This window comes from Lithobates pipiens, unplaced genomic scaffold, assembly GCF_037356315.1.
Source record: "Lithobates pipiens isolate NorthernLeopardFrog02 unplaced genomic scaffold, aLitPip1_a1.2 Scaffold_8, whole genome shotgun sequence".
Lineage (NCBI taxonomy): Eukaryota > Metazoa > Chordata > Amphibia > Anura > Ranidae > Lithobates > Lithobates pipiens.
The window spans coordinates 350,439,119-350,466,100 of record NW_027507903.1 but is presented as its reverse complement, the minus strand read 5'-3'; the positions used below and the strand labels follow the sequence as shown (position 1 = coordinate 350,466,100).

The 26,982-nt window shown below is 42.2% G+C and overlaps 1 protein-coding gene across 3 annotated transcripts in view; it reads left to right on the top strand.

Moving 5' to 3' along the window:
• The first annotated feature begins 438 nt into the window (after nt 1–438).
• ACSL6 (acyl-CoA synthetase long chain family member 6) overlaps nt 439–26,982 on the top strand; it is a 342,759-nt gene continuing 316,215 nt past the window's right edge. Inside the window, exon 1 of one of the 3 annotated variants that reach the window (XM_077473316.1) lies at nt 439–624. In XM_077473316.1, coding sequence (XP_077329442.1) covers nt 576–624 — 49 coding nt within the window. In that variant the 5' untranslated portion in view covers nt 439–575. The remainder of the gene's footprint in view (nt 625–26,982) is intronic. The other 2 variants (XM_077473315.1, XM_077473318.1) reach the window with 2 other exon arrangements.

The following is a 26,982-nucleotide window of genomic DNA, read 5'->3' as shown; positions in this document are numbered from 1 at the left end:
ATATATAACGTTTTGGACTGTCTACCGTGGTGAATGAATGCTATATGTGCTGAGAGGAGCACTAGGCTGGCAGATGGTATAATAACCGGAATATACTGGTATGGATGCTTGCACTGCTTTCTTGCAGACAATGAAAAGTCTTGAGACGTAAAGGGACCCAGTGGGTTGCATCCCTCTAATAATGACGGTGATGTGATGGATGCTTGCAGGCATTCCGCAGTGTCTTCCCTCCTCTCCTCACACACAGCACTCCTTCCTCCATCCTCCACACGAGGTTACTGCCGTACAGGAGACACGTGCTGGCCGGATGACTGCAGCAGGAGTGGCGAGGGATGGAGAGAGAGGGGAGAGAGAAGGAGTCAGCATCATTGGAGCATCATTGTGCTGGAAGGAAGCGGGAGGTCCCAGAAGAAGGAGGCTAAAAATACTGTCCTACTGCAGGGCTGGTAGCGCCGTGTGACCCCGCCTACCTGTGTGCACTGCAGTGACTGTGCGGCGCTGCCGGCCTCTGCTACTCCCCCTCTCTCCTCTCCAGCTGGTCTGGTCCATGTCACAGAAGACCGGTACAACCAGACATGCTTACCTTCCTCATATTGTCTGGGGGCTCTATCTGGCTGCTGATGGGTAAGTACCTGCCTGCTCACCTACCTCACACCCCATCCCACATCTATTCTCTCCCAATAATGGACATGGAGAAAACTTAGCCTCCTGGACAGGTAAGGAGATAGGGATCTCTGCTGGTATCGGATACAAGATCAATCATTTCTCTGATGGGCTACCTATCGATATTCATCCTTTTCATCAGTCTCTATAGGCATCTGGGCCTCATTTACCCAATTTTACCATATTGTCTTATTGATGACCTCTTGTGAAGTGCAGCATGCTATCAATGACCTCTGGTGAGCACAATATGGTATCTGTCATCTCTTGTCAGAACATTGGCATAGAAATACCTATTGATTAGCTCTTATTAATACAATACTTTATTATTATCTTCTGAGTACTATATTATATTAATACCTCTTGTGAGTACTATACGATATTAATACCTCTTGTGAGTATTATATGATATTAATACCTCTTGTGAGTATTATACGATATTAATACCTCTTGTGAGTATTATATGATATTAATACCTCTTGTGAGTATTATATGATATTAATACCTCTTGTGAGTACTATACAATATTAATACCTCTTGTGAGTACTATACGATATTAATACCTCTTGTGAGTATTATACGATATTAATACCTCTTGTGAGTATTATATGATATTAATACCTCTTGTGAGTACTATACAATATTAATACCTCTTGTGAGTACTATACGATATTAATACCTCTTGTGAGTATTATACGATATTAATACCTCTTGTGAGTATTATATGATATTAATACCTCTTGTGAGTACTATACAATATTAATACATCTTGTGAGTACTATACAATATTAATACCTCTTGTGAGTACTATATGATATTAATACCTCTTGTGAGTACTATATGATATTAATACCTCTTGTGAGTATTATATGATATTAATACCTCTTGTGAGTATTATATGATATTAATACCTCTTGTGAGTACTATACAATATTAATACCTCTTGTGAGTATTATATGATATCAATAATCTCCTGTGAGCACACTATATTGATAACCTCTTATGAATAATATATGATATTATTATTCTCTTGCGAATACTATATGATATCAATCATCTCTTGTAAGTAGGATATATTATCAATAACCTCCTATGAGTACTATCTAGAATTAATAACCTTTGATGAAAACAATATGATATGAAGAACCTCTTGCAAGTACTATGTGATATCAATAACCTTTTGTGAATATAATATGATATTGATAACCTCCTTTGATATTATTATTCTCTCACAAGTACTATATGATATCAGTAATGTCTTGTAAGTAGAATATATTATCAATAACCTCCTTTGAGTACTATCTGATAATAATAATAACCTTTGGTGAATACAATATAATATTAATAACCTCTTGTGAGTACTATCTGATATCAAATACCTTTGTGAGTATAATATAGTATCAATGACCTTCTTTTGAGTACTCTTTGTTATCAATAACCTTTTGTGAATACAATATGTTATCAATAATTTCTTGTGAGTAAAATAGGATGTCAGTATCCTCGTTTGAATACAATATATCAATAATTCATTGTGAAGTACAATATAAAATCAATATGAAGTACAGTCTGATATCAATAACCTTTTGTGAATACAATATGATATCATTAATCTCTCGTGAATACAATATGATATCAGTATGTTTCTGTGAATATAATATATCAATAGTCCCTGAAGTTCAATGGGGTTGATTTACTAAAACTGGAGCGAGCAAAATCTGGTGCAGTTCTGCATAGAAACCAATCCGCTTTCAGGTTTTATTGTCAAAGCTTAATTGAACAAGCTGAAGGTAGAAGCTGATTGGCTACTATGCACTGCTGCACCAGATTTTGCACTCTCTAGTTTTAGGAAGTCAACCCTACTATGATATTAATATGAAGTACACTCTGATATCAGTAATCCCTTGTGAAGAAGTGAAGTACATCACAAATGACCTCTTGTGAAGTACATCATGGTATTAATCAGCATTTCATGTAAGAATCCAAATATATGAGCTGTCCACACAGTACGGTGAAGCAGTGCTGACTTCTCTTCTTCATACCAGTAGTGACTAGCAATGCTGCATTTTGGATGAGGGTTAGGATGCAGGGATTGTCGATAATTTACACATTTAAAAAAAGAAAAGAACAAAAAAATATATATATGACCAGTATTAACTACTTAGGAGATGAAGCTGGACATAGTTTTCTAGATTGCATGTTGTTTCCATGAGCAGAAACTAGTTTGATCAAAAAGTATCTTTGCATTTAAAAACTGTTACACAGTCTGAGGATAGAAGACCTCATCATTATGTAGTGGACAGTGTCAGCAATTGCTATGGTACTATCTACAGCAGCCTTTCTCAATCAGGGTTCTATGGAACAAGGTTTCTTCAGAGCTTGCTAGGGATTCCCTGAAAAATTAGTAAAATATGCGTCTCAGATAAGTAACCACTAACACTAACCATCGCCACTTTTTAGCTATCTGTAAGCGCCGCAGTCTTTCCACTTACCACCAAATTAAGGAACGTTCTTCCCACTGACCACCAGTGTACTTGGGCCCCTTAGAAAAGATCACTAATGTAAGGTGTTCATTATTCCCCTGACCACTAATCCAAGGGACCCCTTTTTCAATAACCACCAATATAAGGGAGCTCTTCACTGACTACGAATGTAAGGAACTTTCTTCCCACTGACCACCAGTGCAATTGGGTCCCTTCCCAATGATAACTAATGTAAGGGGGTTATTCACCCTCTGACCACCAATCCAAAGAAGCCCTTTTCCAATGACCACCAAAGAAAGGGGGAGCTCTTTAGTGATCATGAATGTAAGGAACATTCTTCCCATTGGCCACAAGTGTAATGAGGTCCCTTGCCAATGATCACCAATGTAAGGTGATCATTCTCCTTCTGACCACCAATCTAAGGGAGCCCTTCTCTAATGACCACAAAGTAAGGCAGCTCTTTACTGACTACGAATGTGACAAGTAGAGGTCGACCGATATATCGGCCGGTCGATATATCGGCCGATATTTGCCGTTTTTTAAATAATCGGCATCGGCCGATTGTGTTGATAAAAAGCCGATTCTACAGTGGGACTTTGAAATGACTTCTGTAAGAAGTCAGTGTGAGTTGCCTGAGTCGTCATAGCAACACTTTCCTCCTCTCTGGGCAGGCTGCCAAGAAAAGAACTAAATGATACAATGTTTACACTTCTGAATGAATGAAGTCATCTCTGTGTAGAAGTTCTCAGTTTAACCATTTAAAGACTAAATCTTTTCTGACACTTGTTGCTTACAAGTAAAAATCCTGTATTTTCTGCCAGAAAATCACTTAGACCCCCCAAAAATTATATATATTTTTTTAGCAGAGATCCTAGGGAATAAAATAGCGGTTGTTGCAATATTTTATGTCACACGGCATTTGCACAGAGGTCTTTCAAATGCATTTTTTTGGGAAAAAAATACACCATTTAAAAAATAAAAATAAAATAAAAACAGTAAAGTTAGCCCATTTTTTTTTTTTTTTTTGTCCAAAAGTTTTGACTACCCGTTTTTATTTAATATATAGGTTTTTTTTTTTTTTTAATCTAGATCATACATACAAGTAAACTGATTGGAGGTTTGTTTTGTTTAATAAATGTTTAAAGCGGGAGTCCGCCGGGACTCGGCGTTTTTTTTTTTTTTTTAAAGCCAGCAGCTACAAATACTGCAGCTGCTGACTTTTAAAATAGTGACACTTACCTGTCCAGCGCGCCCGCGATGTCGGCACCCGAAGCCGATCTCTAGATCGACACTCGAGTGCTGCCGCCGCCGCCATCTTGGGTATGGGAATCAGGAAATGGAGCCTTTCGGCTTAATTTCCCGGTTCCCTACTGCGCATGCGCGAGCCGCGCTGCGCAATGAGGACGGTCCCCGCTGCCTCTGGGATCTGTGCGTTTCCCAGCAGGCAGCGGGGCACTTGCGGAAGGGGGCGGGCACTTGCGGAAAGGGGCGTAATGTACGCCCCTTTCCGCAGTGAGCTAGCCCGGAAGTGGGTGCAGTTACCTGGATTATCCAGGTAACTGCACCCCCCTCCCCCCTGAAAGGTGCCAATTGTGGCGCCGGAGGGGGGGAGGAATCCGATGAGCGGAAGGTCCATTTTAGGGTGGACCTCCACTTTAAGTGTAAGAAATTTTCTGTATCACTTATGAAGGCTGCTTTCACACTGGAGCGGGCAGACGTTAATGGTAAAACGCAAGTTTTAGCGGCTCTTTACCATCATTTTAGCGGTGCTATTTGGCTGCTAGTGGGGCACATATAACCCAGCTAGCGGCCAAGGAAGAGGTTAAATGCGCCCATGAAGCACCGCTGCCAAATCGCATTGCATGCGCTTCGGCAGTGGTGCCCATTCATATCAATGGGCAGGAGTGGTGGAGGAGCGGTATACACCACTCCAAACGTGCTGCTTGCAGGACTTTTTTTTTTTAAGATCCTGCCAGCGCATCGCCTCAGTGTGAAAGCACTCTGTCTTTCACACAGACTGCAGGGAGCCATTTTGCAGGCACTTTACAGGCGCTATTTTTAGCCCAAAAGCACCTTAAAAAACGCCCCAGTGGGAAAGGTGTGTTAGATCAAGGGGGATTAAAAATAAATAAATAAAATAAAATCGGCCTAACATATCGGCCCAAAAAAATCGGCATCATATATCGGCTATCGGCCGCCATGATTTCTAAATATCGGCATCGGCATCGGCCAGAGAAAAACCCATATCGGTCGACCTCTAGTGACAAGTGTAATTGAGTCCTTTCCCAATCATTTCAATGTAAGGTGCTCATTTTTACACTGACCACCAATCTTAGGGGGTCCTTCTCCAATGACCAGCAAAACAAGGGAGCCACCAATATAAGGGGACACATATCCACAGACCATCAATGTGAGGGGCACTATTCTAATTATTATTATTATTTGCTTCCTTTCATTATTGTTAATGATGATAATGTTGTTATATAGAGAAATGTACTGCAAGCTGTATCTAGATTAATTATTAGGAGGTTCCTTAAGACCCCAAGGTTATTGTAAGGTGTTATAAAGGTTGAGAAAGGCTGGTCTACAGCATCTATATGGGGCAGCATGTCACCACATGTTATTTATGCTTAGGTAAACATTTGGAATAATGAAGCAGTGCCTGCAACTGTCAAGAAGACTTACATTGTAAAACACATATACAGTATATTCTGCATATTGTATTATATAAGTATATATAATATTGATTTCTGTGCATACTGATGGAATTTTAGCTATTGGAGGCCCACCAAAGGTGTTACCTGGTGGTTATGGGGTTGATTTACTAAAGGCAAATAGATTGTGCACTTTGCAGTTGCATTCTGCAAGATCAGTTGCTCCAGAGATTAGTAAATGAGGCAAAGCTCTGCTGACTTCCATCATCCAATCATGTGCAAGCAAAAATGCTGTTTTTAAATTTTCCTTGCATGTTATTGGGTATTCTTTGCAAAGTGATGCTTTACCTTATTTACTAAGCTCTGGAGCAACTGCACTTGCAGGGTACAACTGCATTTTGCAAAGTGCCCAGTCTATTTCTAACACGTAGTCTAACCCCAATGTGTCTGTTACGGTTTCATTTATAGCCTTTTATACTATTTGTACATATTTACATAAAAAATATAACACATTATTATCAGTGTACACAGGTCACCTGAAATCTGCTGTTGTTATACACTAGTTAAAATGTTATTCTGAATCGCTACACATTAAATGAAAGTTTAAACCAGGCTTGTAGTACGAGTAATAAAACACAAAGGTAAAATACATGAATGTGAATTATTTTACCTGCCAAAAGAGTTGTATTCCTATTCAGCTAGTTGATGCACCCTGCCTCATAGCTTAGCCAAGCTGGTGACTTCACTTTTCTCTATGCTGCCTTTCTTACTGCAAGTAGGCCACTGACATGCCTCCTGCTGCTGAGGTTATTCCAGTGCCCTGTCCTCCTGTATGCAAGGTCGAAGTGCTAGACTGACAGTAGTATGCTGAGCAATGGAACCCTCATTGAAAGAGAGTGTGCAGGGAATTAAATGGCACAATTTTGATGACTGTTAAAATATTTTTATATTGATGTTTTACATCTGCCTGGTGTGAGGGAACATACACAATGGAGAGAGCTCAGAATAGGGGTCACTGGTTTAGCTGAATTCATAGATTAGGCAGGAGGCAGGTCATGCTGCAATGCATAACAATGGAAGATGCGTTATTCTCTACAGTGCCCAGTCACATCAATGCAACATGGCGCAGTTCAATTTTTGAAATAAGCAGGGCCTTCAATGGGAGTGCATGAAAAATGCATGTACAGGTACATTTGTTTTTAGCATGGCTTTTGGTGGGATTTTGTTCTCAACAGCAAGTCTCCTCCTACAAAAAAATGTGTGCATTGGAAATTTGCCTAACGTGCTACAAAAACACATAAATATGCATCAGCACTTGTGTGAACCCAGGTTGGTGGCGGGCTGTGTGTTATCATGCTCCTTTTGCTTTCCATAGCTTATAGCTGAATACAAAAAGTAATTGCATCATTTATACATACTTTGGTAGATGAGCGTTCCTGTATAAGTATTTCATTTAGCTGTTTGGCTTAGAATCTGTCCTTTGAATGGTGGAAATAGAAGTATGCCATATGTAATAATTAAAAAACTTTATTCAATTACAGTAAATATCAAATACAGTAAAGCATCTGTAGTAGCTGGAATCACAACTATGAAATGTTTGTGAATGTTTCTTTATGCTAATCAAAGCCTCCTATTCAAAAAAATTAAACCCTATTTATGTAATCCATTTTACTCTAATCTTCTGCCAAAGCCTGCCTGGTGCAGAACATTTGTGGGTTTAGTCCATGCAACAGAGCTCTTTTCATTGTGGGGCAAAGTTGGCATTTCACTTGTATCCAACAGACCTGATTTACAAAAGTGTGAAGCAAGAAGAAATGAAGGTGAATGGAGCCTGGATTCAATTTGTTCAATCATGTGTAGAAGACTGAAAAATATAGAGTGAACATAAGTACTCTACACTTCATTGTCCTGCTATTCACTGAGCTTCACACTTTACTAAACCAGGCTGATGTTTTCTACTGATTGACTTGTGTACAACCAAGTGGTTAGGTTTTCCCCTGAACTGTTAGTGCCAGAGGCTATAGCCGGCAGCACTGATCAGTGTATTTTGATGACAGGGAAGACTCCCCGTCGCCAGAACACAATAGCACAGCGGGAGTGATTCGCTCAGTTCTTGGAGCAGAGAGCACTGACTTCCAGTCATCACCCTCCACTTTACCACTCCACTAGGGTGGAGAGGGGATGGCCACAGCTGGCTCTGGCTCTAAGCCACGTGCTGAGGGGCAGAGCCAGTTGTCAGTCAGGCACCTGGATGGATCCTGATAATATGGTCGGAATCCTTCCAGAGCCTGGAACAGCTCTGTGACATCTATCTATCTATCTATCTATCTATCTATCTATCTATCTATCTATCTATCTATCTATCTATCTATCTATCAATCTGTCTTTCTGTCTGTCTGTCTATCTATCTATCTATCTATCTATCTACAGTGGTGTGAAAAAGTGTTTGCCCCCTTCCTCATTTCCTGTTCCTTTGCATGTTTGTCACACTTAAGTGTTTCGGAACATCAAACCAATTTAAACAATAGTCAAGGACAACACAAGTAAACACAAAATGCAATTTGTAAATGAAGGTGTTTATTATTAAAGGTAAAAAAAAATCCAAACCATCATGGCCATGTGTGAAAAAGTGATTGCCCCCCTTGTTAAAACATACTATAACTGTGGTTGTCCACACCTGAGTTCAATTTCTCTAGCCACACCCAGGCCTGATTATTGCCACACCTGTTCACAATCAAGGCATCACTTAAATAGGAGCTGCTTGACACAGTAAGGTCCACAAGAAGATCCTTAAAAGCTACACATCATGCCGAGACCCAAAGAAATTCAGGAACAATTGAGAAAGAAAGTAATTGAGATCTATCAGTCTGGAAAGGGTTATCAAGCCATTTCCAAAGCTTTGGGAATCCAGCGAACCACAGTGAGAGCCATTATCCACAAATGGCGAAGACATGGAACAGTGGTGAACCTTCCCAGGAGTGGCCGGCCGCCCAAAATTACCCCAAGAGCGCAGCGACGACTCATCCAAGCGGTCACAAAAGACCCCACAACAACGTCCAAGGAACTGCAGGCCTCACTTGCCTCAGTTAAGGTCAGCGTTCATGCCTCCACCATCAGGAAAAGACTGGGCAAAAATGGCCTGCATGGCAGAGTTCCAAGGAGAAAACCACTGCTGAGCAAAAAGAACATCAAAGCTCGTCTCAATTTCTCCACAACACATCTTGATGATCCCCAAGACTTTTGGGACAACATTCTGTGGACCGATGAGACAAAAGTGGAACTCTTTGGAAGGTGTGTGTCCAAGTATATCTGGCGTAGAAGGAACACTGCATTTCAGAAAAAGAACATTATATCACCAGTAAAATATGGTGGTGGTAGTGTGATGGTCTGGGGCTGTTTTGCTGCTTCAGGACCTGGAAGACTTGCCGTGATAAAAGGAACTATGAATTCTGCTGTCTACCAAGAGATCCTGAAGGAGAATGTCCGACCATCTGTTCGTGTACTCAAGCTGAAACGAACTTGGGTTCTGCAGCAGGACAATGATCCTAAACACACCAGCAAGTCCACCACCGAATGGCTGAAGAAAAACAAAATGAAGACTTTGGAGTGGCCTAGCCAAAGTCCTGACCTGAATCCTATTGAGATGTTGTGGTATGACCTTAAAAAGGCCGTTCATGCTCGAAAACCCTCTAATGTAACTGAATTAGGACAATTCTGCAAAGATGAGTGGGCCAAAATTCCTCCAGGACGCTGTAAAAGCCTCATTGCACGTTATCGCAAACGCTTGGTTGCAGTTGTTGCTGCTAAGGGTGGCCCAACCAGTTATTAGGTTTAGGGGGCAATCACTTTTTCACACAGGGCCATGATGGTTTGGATTTTTTTTCACCTTTAATAATAAACACCTTCATTTACAAATTGCATTTTGTGTTTACTTGTGTTGTCCTTGACTATTGTTTAAATTGGTTTGATGTTCCGAAACACTTAAGTGTGACAAACATGCAAAGGAACAGGAAATGAGGAAGGGGGCAAACACTTTTTCACACCACTGTATCTATCTATCTATCTATCTATCTATCTATCTATCTATCTAGCTAGCTATCTATCATTGTGCAATACAGTAAGTTTTTCTAAAGTCACAAAATATTCTGTTTTGTTTAGAGTAGATCAGTGGTGGCCAACTTACTAAATATAGGGGACCATAAGTGCAGCCCCCAACATGTCTGGAGGGCCGCACACAGCTTAATTTTCACCAAATTGCTATTACTAGTAGATTTCATTGGATTAAATATGCTTATTTAAAACTTTAATACAACATTAGTAGCCTATTTATGTTTATGTGTTGCATTAATTCACAGAAAAAATGTTTAATTGTTTTCAAATATGTTTTTCCATGTGTCGCTACAACAGATTAATGGGTGCACTGCTGCACTCTAAATTCCTTTATAACGGCCTTTGAAATTTACAAATGCAGCAATTTAGAAATTGGATGAAAGCTTTAGCACTGAGAAACACTTTTTGAAATATAAAAAGTGCATTTTATATACTATATATACTATATAGATCAGACCAAAATGAGGGACAAATGAGGAGGAAAGAGGGACAGAGGAACTGTGTTCCAAATCAGGGACAGTCCCTCGAAATCAGGGACAGTTGGGAGCTATGCACCAGCAGTGCTCTCAGCCCCCCTTCCTAACATTTACTCATTCCTCTCTCGAGCCAGTGCTCTGCTCATCTGTAGCAGCTCTTTCCACTCTCCCTACTCTCATAAGCGTCAGTCAAATCATGAGAGGAGGGAGTGGGAGGCAGGGTCGTGCAGCACTGTGTCAATAGACGCACACAGCTCAGCTCGAAATTGAGCCTGCGCGTGTGCCCCCCATAGCAAGTGGGTTGTTATGGGGCACAAAAAGAAGAGGAGGAGCCAGAAGCGCTAGACGAGGGACCCCAGAATTGGATATTTTGGGTCGCTCTGTGCAAAACCATTGCAGAGAGCCAATGAGTATGATTTTTTTTTGTAGGAGACCTTTACAATAACTTCTTTAATGCTCCCTGCCAATGCACCATCGTGTCCCTAAAATGACATGTGACCCTTTTGTTCTGCTAGGCAGGGTCATGCATTGTTTGTCGTTACCTTTCTGACATGAACGCCTCTCTCTTGCTAGCTGGAACAGTGTGATTCAATGATTGGGACTGTCCAATCAGGAGCCATCATCACACAGAGCAAATCCCACAATGAAGGAAAAGGTATTGTTGCCCACTTACATTTCACAGTGGGCGCCCCTCCCACGGCTCTGATCACTTCCTATGTAAACCCAATGTGGAAGCATTATTCCACATTGTGTTTACAGTGCTCTGCTTGCTGGGTACTCCCATAGAGCAGTTTGTAGTGAAATGTGCAACGTGTAATTCCTCTTGGGATCGACAGGTGATAAGGAGGTGGTATTATCACCTACTGTCCACCTGTAAATTGATGCTAAACCGCAACGTAGAAGACATCCACCGCAAAGATTGTTTCAGAGCCTGCCGACTGTGTGCATAAAGCCTGGAGTGTGCATCCCCACTGGAAATTGGTCACCCAACTCCTCTTTGAATGATAGCCTTAAAAATTTGGATTTCCAATCACTTTTAGTTCTGTTTACAATAGTAACTAAGTCAAAGAAGGAAATTAAATAGCAATAAAAACCTGACCGAAGATTTAATCTTTACCCACTCCTATAAGGCCCCATTCATACCTAAGCATATTGTAACTTCAAGCTCCAATACACTCAACATCCAAAAACCCATGATTTGCAGTTGTGCCTTAAAAAGTACACTAGCTTCTTCTGAGCTACAAGCTTCAAGTGTTTTTGACCCCAACACACTTCAATGGGCATGCTTGAAAAACACAAGAAAACATGGCAATGTATTTTATTTACCTAGCAGCTATCTTTTCATTGGCTAATGATAATTAAAAAAAAAAGCTTTAGGCTAGGTTTGCATATGTGTGGTTTCTGTGTGCCACATTTGTGGGGACACAGTAGTCCATATAAATGAAAGGGCCGCTGTACTGTGTGGGTGCGGGAATGCATGCGATTTTCATGCATTTCCTACATATATGTGAACCTAGTCTTAACCTGCAAAAAAAGGCTGGTAAAATGTCCAAAGACCCTCAGTTCAAGTGTGAACGCAATCTCAAAAAAACAAAAAAAGTTTAGGTTCTAGATTTACTTTGTAGTAACGTGAAAATGTAACATGTGATTACAGAATATTTCCATTTACGTTTCATAATCTTTCTGAAGCTGTCTATATACTGTCACAAACCATGTGCCTTGCTTTGTAAAATGAACCATCTAAACCATAATAGTATAGAAGTGCAGGCTGCCGCACACAATGACAATCCAATCCTCTTGTCTGTACAACACCCATGGGGTCTGTACTCTGCTTGCTGGAAAGGTAGCGTTGATTTAAGGTCCTCATTAGTAGAATTGCCTTACTCTTCTTGTGATCTCTAGCTCCATCAAAATGCAAACCTATTGTAATGCTGATGTGGTATTCCAGCTGCAGCATACCAGACTGCTGTACAATTTAGGATGACTGTGGAGAGAGTTGCATCAGCTGCTTCTGCTTATGTCAGCAATATTCACACTGTGTGGTGCATTAGCAGTTTTTTTATTTACTTATAGATGTCCATTATCCATTTGTTATACTAAAGATGACTGTAAAACGTCATTGTACCTATAAATCTGGAATAGGAACCATAGGAATGCAGACATACCGATTTCAGATTAACTGAGTTTTAGATTAAAGGAATTCTTTAATGAACATAATCTGCATATTAACAACTCTCACAGGATCAGTGGATTTACTAAAGGAGTAGAGAATTTTCCCTTAGCATAGTGAATAAAATGTGGTTGTGTTTGCTTTGAATACCCAATCATTTTCAAAAAAAACAATATTTTTTCTTGCATGTGATTGGATGATTAGAGTGAACCATTAGCTATACTTTACTCAGCAAACATTCTGTAGTCCTTTGGTTGCATGATGATTACTATTGATGAGCTTGTGTTTGGACTGAACCTTGGGTATCCAAACGCCCAACATTTACTTGTTCAGGGAGAGCCAGGTATCGTGTATAATATGTTAGCAAAGAAAGTTTGGAAGCCCTCTATACATTGGATACTAGTGTCTGGTACCACATCCTATGACTGAAATTGCAAAAAAATCCCTAAAAACTAAATAGAGGACTTTAACGGTACCATTTGAATAAAACAGCAAGAATTTTATTTGTACAATTTGTAAAAACGTGTAAACAATGCATAAAGACACATCATTAGAAAAAAACAGACATATACATAAATGCTATTCCAATACTCCAATATTATAATACATTGACAGCTTCCCGCTGTCAATTGCTGTTAAGGACACCAAGTCTTTAACAACCAGTGTCGTCACTGGCCACATTCACTTACATGGCCGGGGATCCTATCCAGTATAAATTAAAAAACAAAAAATGGTGTGAGGTCCCCTCGAATTTCTCTACCAAATGCTTCACCTTTTGAATGTACGGCTGCTGGTGTATATTGGAGGGACACAATGCCAAAACTCTGATCCTGGTGCATCACACTGTTTACTTTTTTTTGTTTGTTTAGAACTTTATTGAAATGACACCATAGGAAAAAGGCAAATTGCCCTGCATTAGGACTGTACTGGCCAATACTGCCCAGCACATCCTAACACAAATGGTGTGAATGGACCTTTAGGCCTCGTGTACACTGGTTTCTTGTAAAACACTGCTTATCCTCACAGGAGAAAATCAGTATCAAAAACTCACCTAGGTTGGATTTTTTCAAAAGAGTTTAGCACAATTTAAGGGAGTTTAACAGAGGTAGGTGTTTGGGAGTTTAGTTATTTCATTGGTCAGAATTTGAATTTATTCTGGCATTAAATAAATGACATCTTCACCCATCTTCCTAGAATGCATGGAGGTAAAAAAAAAACCTTGCGCTATTACAACCACTTTAAGCTTTGTCAAGGTGGATTTTGTACCAATCAGTAAGGGATTTGAGTAGAAGGGTGGTAGTATGTTTAGTGGACATATAGAGCTGGGTGTCATACACTGCCACAGTTCATACAAATGTATACAGGTTTTCTTCAGTGGCAGTGCTGCTTCTAAATGTGACCTAGTGAATAGAGCAAGTGCTGCAAATGCTCAGGAACCACATGCAGTGCACATGGTTGTGGCACAATTCAGCAGGCTTTCAGTGGTTAACACAGTCGGTGAGGGGTGTGACATATCCAATCCACTGCTCATATGCCTCTGAAAAGCCATTCAAGATGGATTGAATTTCAGAGGGGAGGCAATGACAGTTGCATATGTAAATGAGCCTCCAATGTATGTGTGTGTATCTGAATTTGATTAGATATCAGCCTCTTGAATTCTACTGTATAATAGAGTTTAAACAGGAGGAAAGAGAAGCAACACAAGTAGCCAATCAGGTGTGCTCCAGTGTAAGCAGCATGCTGATAGGTGCAGAAACCAGACTGACACAGAGATTAGCTATTCTGTCTGCTGCTTTCCCATTCACTGTCTAGAACAGGGGTCTCCAAACTTTCTAAACAAAGGGCCACTTAACTGTCCATCAGACTTAAAGCGGAGGTTCACACAAAAATTGAACCTTCACTTTTCGGAACCCCCCCCCCCCCCCCCTCCGGTGTCACATTTGACACCTTTCAGGGGGAGGGTGGTGCGTGCAGATACCTTTTCTAAAGCCCCATACACACTATTAGATTCTCTGCTGGTTTTTGTCTTCAGATTTTCCAAAACCATGTAGTGTAAGGGTCTGTCTGATTGCATACAAGTTGGAACTCCTAAGGTTTGACCTCATATTATATGGTTTTGGTAAATCTGAAGGAAAGAAATCAGCAGAAAATCTGGTAGTGTGTATGGGGCTTAAGACAGGTATTTGCACCCACTTCCAGGCATAGACTCCCACGGGAGTCTATGCCTCTTCCCATCCCCCTGCACTGTCTGCTGGGACACACACGGGTCCCAGAGACATCGCAGACCAGTCTGCATGCGCAGTAGAGAACCGGGAAGTGAAACCCGCAATGCTTCACTTCCTGATTCCCTCACCGAGAATGGCGCCGGCAGCAGCCGAGAGCCGAGCGATTGATCGGCTTCGGCTGCTGACATTGCTGGACTCCAGGAAAGGTAAGTGTCCTTAAAAGTCAGCAGCTGCAGTATTTGTAGTTGCTGGTTTTTAATAAAAAATATTTAGGTGGACTTCCTCTGGGGTGGCTGGACTGTGGCCATCGAGAGTGGAAAAAGTCCCAGAATTGGTTGAAGTAAATAATGCCCCATCTTGTCAGTGATAGGAATTTTGCCCTACCACTTGTGTCATTGGGAGGTCATTGGTGTCTTTGGTAGGAATTGTGCCCCATCATTGGTGGCATTGGGTCCCATTGTTGGTGTCATGGGGAGGAATTTTGCCCCATCTTTGGTGGCATTGGGGGGAATTGTGCCCCATTGTTTGTGCCATTGTGAAGAACTGTGCCCCTTTGTTGGTGTCAGTGAATTAAATAAATGGATAAAAGCAAGCAAATGGCCACATCTGAGCCACAGTTTGGAGACCCCTGATCTAGAAAATGAAAGCTGGAGGTGAGAAGGAGGCCCACAAGTGAAAGTGAAACTGCAGCAGTGGAAGCTCAGTTACCCTCCCCTGTATAGACATGACTATGCTGTGTGGTATTGCTGTGTAAATCTCGGCCCCGGAGGAACAGAAATACAAATTATTTGGCAGATAAAATACCTTGCACATAGGTAATATATTTTTATATTTAGCTGTTTCCCTGCAGTTCAGTTTTAAATGTATAAAATCACTGACTAATTGATTTGTAGTGGTACTGTACTCATAAATCAAACACTATAATAAGAGTACAGGTAGAACAATAGATATTCAGACCAGGATCAATGAAGAACATCAGACACAAACTACAAGCAGATGCAGGATTTGGCCACAGCTTTGTTAAAGCCTATTGCAAATTGATATTCCAATACAATGAGTGAAATATTAACATATGCATTTACTCTGCAATAACTGGATAGCATCCAAAATATAACTTGCTTTTAAATGATAAAGACAACATCAGTAAATAACCATTTGGCAAGCATGTGTTTTTTTTTTTTTTTTTTTTTTTACCACAAGAAGACTGTGTGCCCCTATTACAACCCCTAAGTGTATCCAATCAGCTAAGCTCCTAACAGGGCAATATCTGCACTCTTCATGGCCAATGTAACGTGGTGAAATAATGAGCCTTCTTCACTGAGTTTGAGTTGCTGTGGAGGAATTGTATACAGATTACTAAAGTATAACTAAAGACAAACTTTTTTTTTTTTTTGGATACAGGGGAACCCCTGTCAGGTTTTTATTGCTGTCTCTTAGGGATAATCACTCCATCTATTTGTCCTGTTTACTGTTATCACTGACAGTGAAAGTGAAAGAAATCTCAAATGCTACCAAAAATCAATTTAAATTAGCTTGTAAAGGGGAGGGGTAGGGAGGTAGCTGTTTGTCATGTCCCCCATGTTCCCTTCCTTGTTGGGTGCCAAGCAAGGGTCAAATGAAAGGCCTACCCTGGCGTGGGTTCTTCTGGGCTATGCTAGAAACCTTGTACAGGATCACTTTACTACACATGGGGTACTTTGTGCCGTTTTCATCATTGCCCTGGGACAAGGCCGAGGCTGCTGTGGGGAATACTCTGCCTAGAGACAAACGTACACCATGTACACTTGCACTGTAACTTTCGAGTCCCTGTGCAATGTACACCTTCTCTTTAACTTGCATTTAGGAAGGACATGATGAGCCCTGTCTACATCCACCTGTCCAGCATCTACGTCTACCGACACCTCACTCGCCTACCGACACCTCACTCGCAGTAACATTATGGGGTCCCGCTGTGCTCATAGCTTGGACTCCATGCATGTACTCAACTTCACTTAACTCTTCTTCGGCGCAGGTTGGAGAACCTCTGTGGCATGAGTCTGCTTTCATTACTATGGGTGACGGACCGCTCACAAGAAAATGCCGACAACAAACCTCCCCTTCAAGAGGCTATCCCACCTATTTCAGACACATGTTTAATGACAGGCTGCTTGTTAAACTTCCATTACCCTAGGTAACCACTTGTGTCTTCATACTACTCCACTACACATGTCTTCATACCCCAATGTGATTAAGACACACTCGGTGGACTATGTGTGCTGGTTACTTGCATTACACCCCTTTCAGTGACTTCAGAACAGGCAGGGACAATGCTTCAAAAGCTTTACCTAGATTCTGTCATTATATTCATATTCTTCCCTAATATTATAACTGTAACTACAGGCTGTGTGCTGCCCTTGTATACCTGCAAAGGTAGTGTTCATGTAATACAGAAGTCATTCTTTCAGAGCTGGTGTCTACCGGGTGAACCCCAGGTTCTCTTACCTTTACGTACAGGCAGTGCTATGAGACATTCTTCTGTTCACGGGTGCCATTCCCTTACGGGCATCAGACCTGATGTAGGCCCTGGACCTCTCAGACTTCTTGTAGCCTCACAGGATTAGTGAGCCAGACCCAGAGACCCAGAGAAGAACCCAACAAAAGACCAAAGAACCGGGAAAGGCATTAACTCTTACCTTCCTGGCTGGGACAGTGCCTAACTGGTATATTAACCTGCCTACAAGCTGATTGAAGTCCAGCTTTTAAGCACACGGGTACTTCAAAATGCAGGCTGCTCCACAACGCACAGGTTCTATGGTTGATGTTTTGGTTTCAGCTGCTTACATCACCCGGGTACTACTGTTAACCCATCACTGTGCTTGACATCCCACGTAATAAACAGCAATGTGAATGGGACAGGTGGAGGCAGGAACAGAGGAGGCACACAGAGCTGCCGGTAATTGCATCATAAAGCAGCCCAGTTTTAGGGTGGTCAGGCAGTATACAAAGGTGAAGATACAGCACACACTCAGCTGGAGGTCCTTACTGTTCAGGATAGATAAGATTGTTCAGGGTAAATATAATTTTTTTTTACATTTACATGGTCACAAAAATTAAGAAATCACATACAAAGGTTCTTGTATTCTGTTTAACATTTTACATTCTATTTAATGCTGATGCTACCTTTAAAGCCATTAGCAAAAAGAAAGGCTTTACATTCCGCCCCCATACTAAAAATGCTGCATCATGATAATCTTGCTTTTACCTAAATTAAAAAATCAAATGCTCATTTGTCAAATGTTGCCTTCCTGATTATAGTTTGGGATGTGCTATGTGCTCACCCTGGGGGGAGACAGACATAAGAGATGCAGTTATGTAATAACCATATTCCACAATATAAAGCAATTATTCACCTAGCAACCATGTCCACTCATTATATATATATGTATTAAGGTAACTTTGGTGAAATGACCTGCAACCTGCATATAATTAGTTGCATTTTGCTGCAAATGATAAGATCTCTGAGTTGCAGCAGTACTCATATTCTGAGTAGATCACTCTATAGGGATAACTGCATATGACATCCGATAATAAAAAAAGCTTAGTGTGGATTAAGGCCAAGCAGAGAAAGCAGGAAGAACGACCTTAAGTTCATTTATCACGGGCTATGTTAGGTCAGCGCAGGCTGCACATCACACATATCCTGCTGCTATATGTTTACCTTCTGAAAAGTGATACAGCTTATTTGAGGTTTTCAAAACTTCTGACATTTTAAACTGTAGCACAGATGAACTTGACATATAAATTAGTATTGCCAGTATGTGTTAGTATTGATGCTCATAGTGCATAAGATTATTTGGTGTTGCCCTACCCCTAACCAAAAAAATCTTAGATTAACCTCTAACCATAATCTAAGGCCTCATTCACACTGGCAGTGTCAGACCTGCATTTATATTTGTTTAGAAAATATTTCTAAACACACGCACATGTAATGATTTTTTCAGTGGTGCCATTCTCACAGCGCCCTTACCTGCATTTAGGTGTTGTCAGTCTGGCTGCATTTAGAGAAGAAGAACTCTGTGCATCCAAGATCTAATTGGACACTAAACTTGTGTAAAATACTTTAAGGCTGGGTTCACACTGATGCCAGATGCAGCTCTCAGCAGGGGTCTGAATCAGGGCCAAATTTTTGCCTGCATTCGGCCCTGAAACGGAGTCAAAGACACACAGGACTCCTGTGCCAGCCGCTCCTGAGCCGCCATGGAGATATGTGAACCGACTCCTAGAGCTGGTCACATTCTCTTGCTATGTGAATTGAACCCAGCCTTAAATCCAGGAAAAGGTGATCTGGGAGGCATAAAAGTTGTTTATATCTCCCAGATGACTCAGGCTGGGTTCACATATATGCAAATTGGATGTGGATTTTCCCGCATACAATTGGCATGACAGATGAGTGTGAACGGCTCTCAATGGAGCCAGTTCACACAGGTCGGGGGTGGGGGGGGCCACAGTCTGGATTGAAAAAGGGTCTTGTGTGTGTTTAGGTCCAATTCAGGTGGGAATTCAGACAGAAATTTGGACCTAAATCGCACCTGCACCAGTGCACAGACACGCACCAGACCCCAGGCACGAACCCGCATCCACGCATGTGTAAACCTAGCCTAAAGCTAAATGCAGCAGTGCCCGTGTGACTTATATATTTTTTTCTCTCAACCTAACTTTAACATCTAATTGTAAATTTTCTACTCCTGACACTAACCCTGAACCTTCACCCTAACCCCTAAATGTTACCTTAAAGGGACATTTTAGTCTATTTTATGTTGTAATACAGTATATTTTGAGTTAAAGTGGTTCTAAAGGCATACAATTTTTACCCTAATGCATTTTATGTATTAAAGGAGAAGTCAAGCTTTAGCTCGTTTGGGTTACAAGAGTGCAATTAGTTTTGCACTCCTGTGACCCGTTTTCAGCAGAGAGTGTTCTGAAGTCAAGAGATCAGTCCAGGCACCGCGTCATTGTGACAGTGGAAGTCAGGATCTGCCAGGGACTGCCTGGACTGACACCTGTCTCAGCCTATTAGCGAGTCACGCTGAGAGCCTGAGACGGCCGCTCCCCACCCCTCCATAGTTCAGCACTTCAGTGTGTGCGGGGGGGGGGGGGGGGTAGGGCAGAAGAGCGGAGAGCTGCTGATTGACAGTCAGCAGCCCTCTGCTCAGGGAGCTGTGAGGACAGAGCCATTGGCGATGTTTGTGTTCTCAGTGTAGAAGTAGAACCCATACTTCTCTTTTAAAGTAAAAAACTTCCACTATTAGCTCCCCCCAGGCTAAAACCTTACCTGGTTCCTCTTTCGATCCAGCACTGTGCCCAAGACTAGCATTGCTGCTCTCTCCTTACAGGCACAGAGGAATCAGCAGGAGCCATTTACTTTTGCTGCTGTCAATCCAATCCTGTTAGGAGGGAGAAGGCGGTGGGGCCAAGCTCAAGAGCTAGTCTGCATGTCTGCCCCCAAAGCAAGCACTTGCTAAGAGAGCAGACACAGAAGAGGACGAGTCTGAACCTCCGGTGGGAGACCCGAGAAGAGGAGATTCAAGGCCGCTCTGTAAAACCATCGCACAAAGCAGGTAAGTATATTATACCAAGAACAACCTGTGCTCAGTTAAAGGACCAATCAGCTGCTAGTAACAGAAGGAAGGAGGGTGTGCATTGGTCTCTCAGTCTTTCCCTGAACAGAACCTGTTAGTGTGGAGGAGAGAAGATGTATACAACAGAGGTGTGTGCTGCTGACTGACCACCACCATCTAAAAGCAGCGTCAGTCTGTCCATTAGGGGTGCCCAGGCGCCGCCCCCTCTATCCACAGTCGCCACCCCCTTTACATGTGTCCGGCCCCTTTCAGGATGCCGGGCTCATGAATTACAGATGCAGGGTGTTTTTTTTAAGCACCTGATTAGAGGCAGAGGCTCTAATAGGCTTCGAAATAGGTTGGGCTCGAGGGGGGGCAGAGCATTGCACTACGAGCCCAACCAGGGGTTACAAAAGCAAATGAACACTGGTCCTCAATCCGACCAATCAGAAGCAGGAGAAAAGGGAAGAGTCCTCATTGGCCACCGAGGTAGGGGATTGAGGAAACTGAAGTGCTCCAGACTTGATCGACGGGGGGGGGGGGGGGAGGGGGTGTTACTGTTTGCCGCCCCCCCGCACCAAAAAAAAATGACCACCAGCCACCACTGTCTAAAAGTTATGTAACTGGCACGCACACACACTGTAGGGCTTAAAGTCAGCCAATATCCTGGGGTAACACGAGAACTGAGACCCTGTGGGAAGATATTTTTACTGAGTTGTTAAACCTGTGAGGAATAATTGGTGGCTATGGTTTTGGAGTGAGTTAGAGCTCTATAATCTGAGATCATATACTTCCAGCAAGAGGTGTGTTTACATGTGGGGAATGCACCTCTTTGAGCACTTTCACACTTTGTTTGGGCCCCAGATATTAACCTTAAAACTGAGCTATTTTGTTTATGAATTTAGAAAATGAATATATGATTCACTTATTTATACACTATGTGTAATTATTTATATGTGCGGTGACGCATTAAGGGTATTTTTACATTTTGATTCACCTATTATCATTGTTTATAATTGATTGTTCACCAAGATCTGATTATTGATTATCTGTGGAGGAGGGATGGGCATGTGTTCTTTTTTCTAATTTAAGTATAACATGTTTACTATATGACAAAAAAAGTGCTGAGCATCTCTTTTAGTCCTGGTTCACACCTACTAAAAAAAAAAACTGGAAGCTGATTGGTTTCTATGCAAAGCTTCACTAGATTTTGCATTCTCCAGTTTTAGTAATTCAACCCCAGTGTGCAGTTCTGCTAAGTAGGAAACATGCCTGCATATTTAATGAGAAGATACGGCTGTCCAGTTGTACATACACATTTACAAACTATACATTGAAACATTAAAGCGGAGGTCCACCCTAAAGTGGACCTTCCGCTCATCGGAACCCTCCCCCCCTCCGGTGCCACAATCGGCACCTTTCAGGGGGGAGGGGGGTGCAGTTACCTGGATAATCCAGGTAACTGCACCCACTTCCGGGATAGCTCTCTGCGGAAAGGGGCGTAACGTACGCCCCTTTCCGCAAGTGCCCGCCCCTTCCCGCAAGTGCCCCGCTGCCTGCTGGGAAACACACAGATCCCAGAGGCAGCGGGGAGCGTCCTTATTGCGCAGCGCGATTCGCGCATGCGCAGTAGGGAACCGGGAAATGAAGCCGAAAGGCTCCATTTCCTGATTCCCATACCCAAGATGGCGGCGGCAGGACCCGACAGGCGACCTAGAGATCGGCTTCGGGTGCCGACATCGCGGGCGCGCTGGACAGGTAAGTGTCACTATTTTAAAAGTCAGCAGCTGCAGTATTTGTAGCTGCTGGCTTTAAAAAAAAAAAAAAACGCGGAGTCCCGGTGGACTCCCGCTTTAACAAGATATTTAACTTTAATGTGATTACATTTTTATTTTTATTATATACTGTATATTTTAAAATAATTATCAATTTAATTTTTATGCTTAATTGCATTTCTAGCATCAGAAAAAAACATAATCAGCAATTCCAGCAATACATAACTTAGGCAGCTTTTTCAGCGCGATAAAAGATAACATATAAAACAAATCTTAAGCCTCATACACATGACTGGATTTTCCGCAGACAAAACTTCGGACTTTTGTGCCTGGATTTTGTCTTGCATACAAATGGTACACAATTGTCGGCCAACAAACACGAATGTAAATTAGAGTGTAGTCTGAGTGGCTCTATATTGTCATGCACCTCATCCCGCTAAACAAAATTGTAATGTGGAGGAATGGATTGTAACGGTGCTACCAACAATTATTTCACAACAAATTGAGTAAAAAATATATTTTCTTTATTAAATACAAAGGAATAAGGAACAGGACACATAAAAGATACAGGAATGGTTAAAAACAATGATAGAGCATTTACAGGGTACATATATTGAGTTGCTGGTGACCCACAAGGGAAAATTAAGGATGGTCACAGGTGGATGTTAAATCCCACGTTTCACCATATATACATATATATATATAGACTGTATTTATATTTCTATATATATCCTCTTTGATTCCTGAGCACAACCAATAACACTTATAATAATATTTATAGTATTTTAAGCAATATTATTATAAAGCTATGCTATAATATATCTACAAAAAACCTTGGAAATAGCATTTAAAATGCCGTCACCGAATGGCCCATATTGAAATGACTGTATTTAAAACAAGTCATATATGCTGCTGTTGTAAATAGTGTTGACACACACAGGATGAGCCAGGATGGCTCATAGCATGCTATTCACTTTTATGCTGAGTCTGAGATTTCATCGCCCTGCCACTTGTGCTCCTGGGTTGTCACCCTGTCAAATGTGAGGGCGTAATCCACCATTGTCACTATCAAGAAATGAAGTCAGAGCAGTGATGTACAGTCAACATTGGAGTGAATGCTTGTAGATAGGAAGTAGCTGAAAGATGCTGGAGAAGATTAGCAGCACTCTATGAAGCTGATGCAAAAGAAAAGAAAAATGTATGTGAAAAAGAAATAGTTTCATATGAAAAAATAGGATTTTTTCATCATACTTACCTGTAAAATCCTTTTCTTTGAGTACATCATGGGACACAGAGTTAGGCTAATATTCATTACCTGCTGGGTTATACTTCATCTCCAGCTGAATGGACACTAGTAGACCAAAGATCTTTAGACAGGAAGTAATCCCCTATATAACCCCTCCCATACAGGAAGTACTTCACTTTTGTAGCAAGCACTGAATCCTCAAAAAGAGGGGAGGGACTTCTGTGTCCCATGATGTACTCAAAGAAAAGGATTTTGCAGGTAAGTATGGTAATAATAAAGGTTCGGACAAGTGAATGGGAGGCTAAAGGCCCTTGGAAGAATACTGATAGGAACGAAACTTGACCTCTTATTGTACTCAAAGCCAATTTGATTTCCACAGCTGACTGTAGAAAAGAGACTTTTTCCAATCACGTATTTCCGAGGATGCCATTTTTTGGTTTCCTTTTGACTAAGGACGTTGTTCTTTCCTTAACCATTTCCCCTGAGCTGTGAGCTCTTCTAGGGTCACTTCCCAGCCTGAGAGACTGGCATCTGTAGTCAGTACTCTCCAAGTTACCGGGAGGAAGGATCTTCCCTTTCGCAGGTTCTGATCCTGCAACCACCAGTTTAGGCTTAAGAGTGCTTGAGGAGATAAGAACATTGGATAATCCAGGACTTGTCCTCTCCTGTTCCAAGCCAACAAGATGTCTTGTTGTAGAGGCCTGGAATGGAGCTAGGCATAGGGCACTGCCTCGAAGAAGGATACTATCCTCCCCAAATGACTCATACAGAGCCGAATGAAGGGTTGTCTGGTGCCCCTTATCTGACCCACATGATCCTTCAGGGCACAGATCCTTGTGGGTGGCAAGAATACTCTTGCTTGGACCGTATCTAGGATCAGACCTAAATACTTTAGACTTTGAGCTGTTCTCAAGGTTGACTACTCTGTATTTATGATCCAGCCTAAGCGTTCTAAATACCGCACTATGCATGTTATGCTCTGTTCTAGAGCCTGTAGTGAGTGATCTTTGAGCAGGAGGTAGTCCAGATACCCAAGCACCAAGATCCCTTAGGCCCTTAAATGAACCAGTACTGGTGCTAAAACCTTTGTGAACACCCAGAGAGCTGTAGCAAGCCTGAAGGGTAGAGCCACAAACTGAAAATGATCTTCCTCTACTGCAAATTGCAGGAACCTTTGATGAAGCTGAAAGATAGGTACGTGTAAATACACGTCCTTTATATCAATGGAGGCTAGAAAGTCTCCCATCTGGAGTGAGGCTACTACTGAGCAGACAGACTCCATCCAAAAGGACTGGATCAGTAGATACTGGTTCAGGGATCTTAGGTCCAAAATGGGCCTTGTGTCCCCATTTAGTTTTTGAACCGTAAACAAGTTTGAGTAAAACACTGTGCATTTTTTGGATACAGGAACCTCTACAATCACTCCTCGATGCACTAAATGATGTAGTGCCTGAAGCAATAAGTTTCTTTTTGGAGGATCCAAGGGAACACTGGATCTTAAAAACCTCTGAGAGGGAACCCCCCGCAACTCCAGCTTGTAACCTCGGGATATAGTTGAGGTGACCCACTTGTCCTGAATTATTGTTCTCCAAATGTCCCCAATGTGTAGCAGCCTTCCCCCCAGGGTGGTTCTGCTGGGTTTAGAAGAATTTTGGACTCAGGGCTTTTTCTGGCTCTGGCCTTGTTGCTTGCCCCTGGCCCTAGCGTATTGTTGGCGGCGGAACTGCCTTGGCGCTGAGACATTTGAGGAAGCAGTCCCTGAAATTTTAAACAAGGGACGCCTGGTACTTTTCAATAACATCTTACAAGGAAGCTCAGCTGACCAGTTCTTAAGCCACAAAAGTCTGCACATATGTGCAGACAAGAGAGCCAAATGAGAAACCTGCTGTATTGAATCCTTTAAAGCGTCAACAGCAAAACACAGTGCTCGAGGAATAGCTGCCTTATTTTCAAGCAGATCATTCTCCTGGTTAGGCCTGTCAGGCCATCTGATCTGATCCTTTACGGACTGGCAGATACCAGTTGCTGCAACAGCTGGCTGAATAGCTAAACTGGCCAAAGAAAAGGAAGCTTTTAATAATGACTCAAATTTTCTGTCAACAGGGTCTTTCAAGCCCTGTGCGTTATCTACCGGACAAGTGACATTCTTGTTTAAGGAAGAGACTGCTGTATCTACGGCTGGCATGCTCCACTTCTTGATGAACTTTTTATCCATGGGATATAAAAGGTAAAACCTTTTAGGAGGAACAAAAATCCTGTCAGGATGTTCCCAATCAGCAGACACCGCCTATTCCAACAGAGGGTGTAAGGGGAAAGCCTTTGTGGCCAGAAGAGGCCTCAGGGATCCCAAAGAGGACCAGAGAGGCTAGGAAATCTCTGCAAGAGGCAAATTAAAGGCAGAACGAACCATTTCGGTAAGAATTAGGATCAAACGCCTCTGTGATTGAGAGGTAGACACAAACTGGATATGTTCTTGTCCAGATTGCTCAGAAGCATACTCATTTGCCATGCCATCTACAGAATCATGAGCTTTAAGCTCTTTCCCATCCTCAACCCATTCCTGCTCCACACTAGGAGGCTCCGGGGAGGGGGATCTGTCACGCTTCTTGCCACCATGTGGGATGGAGACAGTCGTGCCAGCAATCCTGTGCTCTAACCCAGCTAGGGCTGAGGACAGTTCATCCTTAATGATGAAGGGTGAGCGTTGACTGTAAGCACAATCCCAGGTAGGTGCAGTGGCTCAGATTGCCCAGAAGCCTCTGGCCCTTCAGGGGATACAACACTTCGCATATTACTGGGTTCATCAGGAACTACTGATGACATAGGTGTGCCCTTCTCTGTAGTGTTAGTCCCAATCCTCTTTTTTGAAGACATTTACTAGCCACATAAAGGATTACCTGGGTGTAGAAGTAACACACCTCAGAAGTGAGGCCCTTTAATAGGGCTTAATAAGCCCCATGCAACAATCCTACTAAGCACCTTTAGCCTGCCAAGTAACACCTGGTGACTCACATGACCTGGGTAAGGAGAAATGAACTGCCGCGAATGCCTAGTTCAGAGCCTGCTGTGTTTCCCACAGCTATCTTCTGGAAGCACCGCATGCTTGGCATAGACAGCTTAAATAAGCACGTTCTGTGCGTGCGCATGCATGTGCACGGTCCAGGCGAACGGGCGTGGCTGTTTTTGCATATGACGCAAATCTTTGCGCACCCAGATAAAGGCTATGGCACATGTGCAGGGAAGTCGCTTGCACCATGTCCGCCAAATAAACAAACTGCTGAGCATGGCGAACCAAGTCGAAATGTCGCACCGTTGCGCACTATCATATAGGTAAAAAACAGCCAGACACAAGCAAAAAAGGTAAACTTTGCAAACACCCACAGCTACCCCAAAAACTCCCACAGCACACAGGTATCCAGCCTCTAGCTAGCTTGACTGATTGTTACAATCACTAGGACATCCCACAATAATAATAAAGGTGTTTCACTTACCCGTCCAGGCGCAGGGCCGCTTAGAAACTAAGAGCCCACTCTTCAACCTTCACAACAGGTTCCTGTCACTTGAGGGCATTCAAGGACTGGGTACCCTT